At 41.4% G+C, this 6352-nt stretch overlaps 1 protein-coding gene across 2 annotated transcripts in view; it reads left to right on the forward strand.

Moving 5' to 3' along the window:
• LOC135610890 (ubiquitin C-terminal hydrolase 13-like) overlaps positions 1–5677 on the forward strand; it is a 28581-nt gene extending 22904 nt beyond the window's left edge. The window contains exons 30-32 of one of the 2 annotated variants that reach the window (XM_065105907.1): positions 4742–4816; positions 4883–4969; positions 5148–5677. In XM_065105907.1, the coding sequence (XP_064961979.1) occupies positions 4742–4816; positions 4883–4969; positions 5148–5189 (204 nt within the window). In that variant the 3' untranslated portion in view covers positions 5190–5677. The remainder of the gene's footprint in view (positions 1–4741; positions 4817–4882; positions 4970–5147) is intronic. The other variant, XM_065105908.1, reaches the window with a different exon arrangement.
• The last annotated feature ends 675 nt before the right edge of the window (positions 5678–6352 follow it).

Consider the following 6352-nt stretch of genomic DNA (forward strand, 5'->3'; position numbering starts at 1 on the left):
CTGTCGTTGCCTCAGCAGCCTCGGTCTTCTCACACTCTTCTCACTATACTGTTAACAGTATATTAACAGTATACTGCTAACTGTATACTAATAATAATATTTTTATTTATTAGATTAATAATATATTATTTTAATTTTAATACTATTAATTTTTATTTATTTAAAATTATTGTTAGGTTTAAGAATAAATGGCAAGTGTACAAAGCAACTCAATAGATTTGATGTAAAATTTTATTGTTTTGATTTTGAGACTTGTTATTAATATGACATTATGATTTTGTACCCGATTTTCTTAATTTAATAGCATATTTTTTATTTAAATAATTATATTAATTATATTATTCATTTTTATATTTTAGTGCCTCGCTTCGCTCAGGCGAGCGCCTAGCGTCTCGGGCATTTTTGGACCTTGGTGCTTTTTGATGCCTAGCGCTTTTTAAATCACTGGTCACACATAAAGGGGTTCCGAAGTGATGCGTCCGCAAGGGTCAGCCTAGACCTTAACCTTGTGTAATCCACAAAGGACCTGCACAACGAAGAAAAGGTTAGAAAGACAAACGTGGGGGTAATATGCCGTCATCATGCACATTTAAGCCCCTTGGAGGTGTTACGCTATAAAAGCTTGACTATTGCTGGTTGGAACTTTGCCAATGCCATATCGTAAAATTTGAAGAGTATGGCTTTCTCCCGTGAAGTTTGTTCATCGCATCTTTTGTTTGACGGGATTTCCAATTGATGCAAAGCTCCACCGCAAAGGCGAGGAGAATTAGGTTATTTGGAATGGATTTATCCGAATTCCTCGAGTTGTACTCCTTGCTCCGAGCTGGTTACCTAACTTCATCCCCTCTTTGTCATCGCACTTCTGAAGCATAAGAAGTATTGCTTGAACCTGAGCCAAGTCAGGTTTCGCCCTTGAAGAGCGCTTAGGTGGATTTTGGTCCTCCCTTTGGGATTGTCCACATCCCAGTTGCGACCGAAAATGTGCTCTCCCTTTTGGAGAACAATTTTGGTTAGGCTCGGAAGACTCGTCGCTGTAGTACATGCCTCATCTCCTGATGTTCATGGCCCTTTGTCCAACGCTTTCTCGACCAAATTCTTTTCGAGTAGTTTTGTCCCTCCTGGACTCGAGGTCATTGCAATGCCTTGCCTCGCTTAATCAGTTGCTTTTGTACACCTTATGACTTAGGAAGCATTTCCCTCTTGATCTTTCGCCAATCAGAATGCAACTTTTTGATATGGTCACCTCCATCTTTGTTATATGGCCATCGCTAACTCTGATTCTTCGGTCGTTTGCATGGCATTGGCGGTCGCTTGCCCGATCTTGCCCCTTGAAAGCACCAAGTAACCCATGAGCGAAGATAAGCTCTGGATCAGTTCATCGTCCAATAACTTGTTTGAGAGGTCCCGAAGATTCTCCTACTTCGGAAATGATGCCCGATGTGGATGGTCGACTAGATTTGTCGACTCCTTCACTAAGCTTAAATTGCCATTCCACCTTGTGCCTTTGTGGAAAGGGCTTTAACAACTGAGATCCTGGAACATTGGCATATTCTACAAGTGCGTTTGTCTCAATAGACAATTGTCTCGAGCTGAGGCCTTCTGACTCCAACTGCATCGCTGTGCGATGAGTCGGGTCTTCCCAGCTCGATTCTTTTGCCACTTGCATAGTTGAGAGTATACGTGTCTTTCGAAGCTCTCTTCGAAAGTGCCATCATGCATGGAGAGTCATCGTCCATCAGAAAAGAGTTCAAGAACGACATGCTACTTTTGCCTCTTGCAAAAACTCCACCCCAAGGACGACTTGGAAATCATCCAAGGCAAGCGCCATGAAGTTGGTGCTCTCGCTCCAATCTCGAATCTTGATGTTGACTCCCTTTGCCAATTCAAAGATAGGCTTTGCATCCAAATTTACAACAATTGCACCGCCCCAATGCGAGATCATCCTGGTTATCCTCTGTCATTTCTCATCTCCGACAAACACGAGCTTGAAAAGTCAATCTTCTTCTATGGCCTCTGCTTAGGCTTCTCTCGGACTTCACTTTGCAATGCGTTCAACAAACGCATAGCTCCCATGCGAGGTCTTGATGTTGATTTATCACTAGAACACGACTTGTTCGAGCCGGAAGATTTTGCTTCGCTTTGACCTTCTCCGACTGGAAAGAAGTCGTAAGGGCATTGAGTGCCTCCTTTCGTTAGCATTCCAACATTGGATGCTTTCCACTGCACAAAAGACATATGTTGGACTTCAGGACATTCCCTTTCGATCCATGTCCCGTCGAAGCTCGGAGCACCTTTCTTCTTTGGGTCCTTCCATTTGGAAGATTTCAAAGATCCCTTCTCCGATGAGTACTTTTTCTCTGTCATCTCTGCAGAGAAATTTGTGAGTTGTTTTACCTCAGTGATTGCACCTGCTAGCTCTCGGATATTAAGATAGTGCAACTCCTATTGGGCCCATGGTTTCAAACTGTCGAGGAAGCAGAAAAGTTTGTCTTCCTCGGACATGTCTTGGATATCTAGCATCAATGCAAAAACTGCTTCACATAGTCTCAGGTAGCAGAGGTTTGGCAAAGTTGTCGCAACTTTCGCAATGCAACGAACTCCGTGTTCTCTGGCATGAATTGAGTTTGCAATTCCGTCTTCAAGGCTTCCCGAGTGTCGATGTTATTGCGACCTTGTTGCATTTCTTCCCATCGTGTGTGCCACCATAGTTTAGCATCATCGACAAGATTCATCGTCGCTAATGACACCTTGGAATCTTCTGATTTGGGTCGAGTTGCTCTGAAGTACTGTTTCAAATAAAAGAGAGTTTTCTAACATGGCATCCCGATCGCCCCTGTAGCTTTGCAATTCGAGAGCCCTTAGTCTCGATGAGAGATGGACGTGAGACAGTCCTCCGCTCGCATGCATATAGCATGAGTACCGACACTTGAGTCGTCAAGTCCCTTACTTACCCGTGTAAGCATTGCACAGACTCTCGTGTCGTTTGTCAACCTTTCAAATCAGACATCCAGCTGATCTAGTTGGGATTCCAACCGTGTTTGCATGGACTCTATATCTCAAGAAGCTCCCTGCTTTCGTAGAGATCTGTGAACTTTCAGTTGACAAGGTTGAGTCATAGCTCCAACTCGGCCAATCGTTCTTTGTGCCTCTATGTCATTCATGCTACTCTTCAACTCTTGCCTCTTCTACTTGAGAGAACTCTTACGCTGTGGGAACCTCATTGCAAATGCCACTTTCCACTTGAGTGGCATTGCTAGTTTCCGCGTGAGTGCTCATTTGTTTCTCTGGAACAGTCATGCATTGCTGTTGCCCATCATATACAGCAATGCTGGTTTTGCCACGCTGCCTTGACATGCGTCCGCAAGGGTCAGCCTAGATTTTAACCTCGTGCAGTCCACAAATGACCTGCACAATGAAGAAAACATTAAAAGGCGAATGTGCTGGTAATTTGCCGTCGTGCATGAAAAGAGCAAGATAATCAAGATCCAAAGCAACACAAAGCAACCAGCATTTTTTAGGCTCGAAAGTGTCTCGGAAACGGGCTGAACGAGTGCACACAAAGGGGGTTCGAAGGTAGATGTAGGCTCAATGTTCACCTAGCACTTTCATCAAACATAAAGCAGTCACACTAAAGACGTTGCATCACCCCTCAAACACCTACCCAAATCCTCATCGGCCCCGGTGCTAGCTGGGAGGTTCCAAGGTGTCAAGACGGCTGATGTTTCACACCGCTAGGCCGTCAGCCAGAAATCAGCCTGTGGCACATGAGAATGGTGTAGTTTTGGGCCAATTTTCCCTTTGTGCAGTGCCACACAATCAGAAACATTTTCGAGTTTTGCATGATGACAACAGGAAATAAAAATACTGACAATAAACAAAAATGGGGCTGACTATAGTGTTTTCTGCCCCATACAAGCTGCCCTAAAGAGCACCGAAAACACGAATAAAACAGTAAAAAACAAGAACCGAAACCATCATGGACAAGCTATGAACACCTTGTCTGCATTGTTCCATGACAAAGCGGTATATCAATCTATATCGGACAATATTATTGAATAAAAAAATAAAAATGAATGTTATTGTACTGGTATTGAGTTATATGCTGTGATACCATTGGTTGAACTAGTAAATATTGCTTGGTGTGTACTGATCCAAGCGTAGTTAAAACCTTGGTAAGATGATTTTTATTGCACGTGCTTGTTTTTCTTTTTTGGTATTTTCCTGATGCATAGATTTATCTCAGTGATAGTTTTTAGTACACTTGATATTTTGTATTCTCCTGATTTATTCCTGTTAGTGATGATATCTTCTCTTGCTACCTGAACCCCATTCTTTTTTAGCGTTCAAAACCTGAATCTTGGTCAAGTATATGGTGCTAATAACATTTATGAGATGACACAACATTGAAAATAAAATATCATCCATGGTTATTCTCTTGTGACTTTGTGTAGACCAAAGAATTGCCAAATCAACCTTTGACTCATTGTAACCCACTTTGTTCAAAAATCTGAGCAAGTAAAACCTTTCACTCATTTTGAGAGCTCAGGCAGTCTTAAGCACAGAAGAACAACTGCAGAAACATGCCAACTATTACAAGTATTCATTATGATGATACCAAGTTAGAGATACTTTAACCTGTAGTACTTTTGCTGCCATGATGACATATGCATAAATTGCTCATTTGCAATTTAACATCACTTTTTTTGTGTGAAATCTGACATTGTTTCGTGTGTTCAATCAGTGGCAGTTAGCATTTGTAGCACTTGGGCGCCCTGAATACCTCCAGGATTCAGATATAGTGTCCAATAGATTTCAGGTACATTTATTTACTCTTTCTTCCTCCCCAGTTGTCACTTCCCCTAACTCCTTTCATCTGGCGCAGAGGAGAGACATTTATGGAGCCTGGGAGCAGTACCTTGGACTCGAGCACTCTGACACTGCTCCAAAAAGGGCTTATACAGCTAATCAGGTAGAGTGATTATATTGATTGCATTTTTGTTGGATATGTATGCGGAATAACTTTTCAGTTTCAAGGATATTAGACAGCTAGCTATATCAGTCATGTAGCTACTTGTAGATGTTCCTGCACTACTGTGGCAAATTTCATTTGGCTTTCCTCCACAATTATTCAATATTGCATCCTGCAGAACCGCCACACATTTGAGAAGCCTGTGAAAATTTACAATTGAAAGGTGGCTCATGGCTGGATCTCCCATGGCATTCAATCTGTCACCTCACTATCGCATGGACAGATGATGAAACTTGAGCTTTTAACCACAAATGCACCATGGTGAGGTGGAATTAAGGGGATTCACCACCAAGTTTATTGTTGTGGTGTAATATGTGTGTCAACGTTAGCCAGGACCGACACGGGAGAATATGCTTGATCACTAGCTCTCTCAATGGCACCACCTCGTTTGATAAGTTGTGGTTTTCTGATCAGGCCCTCTGCCAGATTTCCTTCTCTTTGAGCCCGTATAATTTAGTACATGAGATTTTGGACTAGAAGGGTATATATAGGGAATAGTTGGTGTCCTTGACATTATTATTATTATTATTATTTTTTGGGTTTATCCCTGCCTCGGTTATGGCTCCATATTTTTCTTCCTTTATCGTGGCCTATAAAAACCTAGGGCTGTAAAATGGGATGGTTTGATGTAACTGGCTGGCTTTCCAAGAGCACCGGATCCTGTAAAAGAAATGCCTGTGTCGGGAACTTATCTTCATATATTTCAATCTTGTATACATTTTTTCGTGATGAGAATTTTGAGTGAACTTTCAGCATCTTGCCTTATTATTTGTGCCAAATTGGTGATTTCTTCCAAACAAATTATATGTTGATAACAGTGTTATTGAAAAAAAAAATCACAAACAATAGTTTGATTGGTCAGTCGGGAGGACATTCTCGTGCAATTTCAGATGTTGATTCTTTGTCTAAGCAGTGCAGCAGAATTTCTCACAATGAAATCATACGACCTGCACGTAGAGAAAATAATGTGTTGGTTACATTTCAACACCCGACCAAAACTATTATAGTCAAACATACGCATAACCAAAAGAAATCTTATCGAACGCTGCACATTTGATAATTTTACAAGCATGTTTCATTTGTCGCGTTTACTCGCGCACGGTTTCTTCTACGCATTCTCACGAGATGGTGATGAATTCTTAATTGGAGGATGGAAACACAAAAAAAAGCCACACAATCTAAAGTAAACGTCTGATGGAACTTTGGAAAGTCAATTGCATATTAAAATTTTTATAATTATAAAAATAAAACATCTAACCCCAATCATCATAACGCTATCGGTTTTACTGACAAAAGCACAAAAACGATAAACAATGAGGGAGA

Source organism: Musa acuminata, chromosome BXJ2-4 (genome assembly GCF_036884655.1).
Source record: "Musa acuminata AAA Group cultivar baxijiao chromosome BXJ2-4, Cavendish_Baxijiao_AAA, whole genome shotgun sequence".
NCBI lineage: Eukaryota > Viridiplantae > Streptophyta > Magnoliopsida > Zingiberales > Musaceae > Musa > Musa acuminata.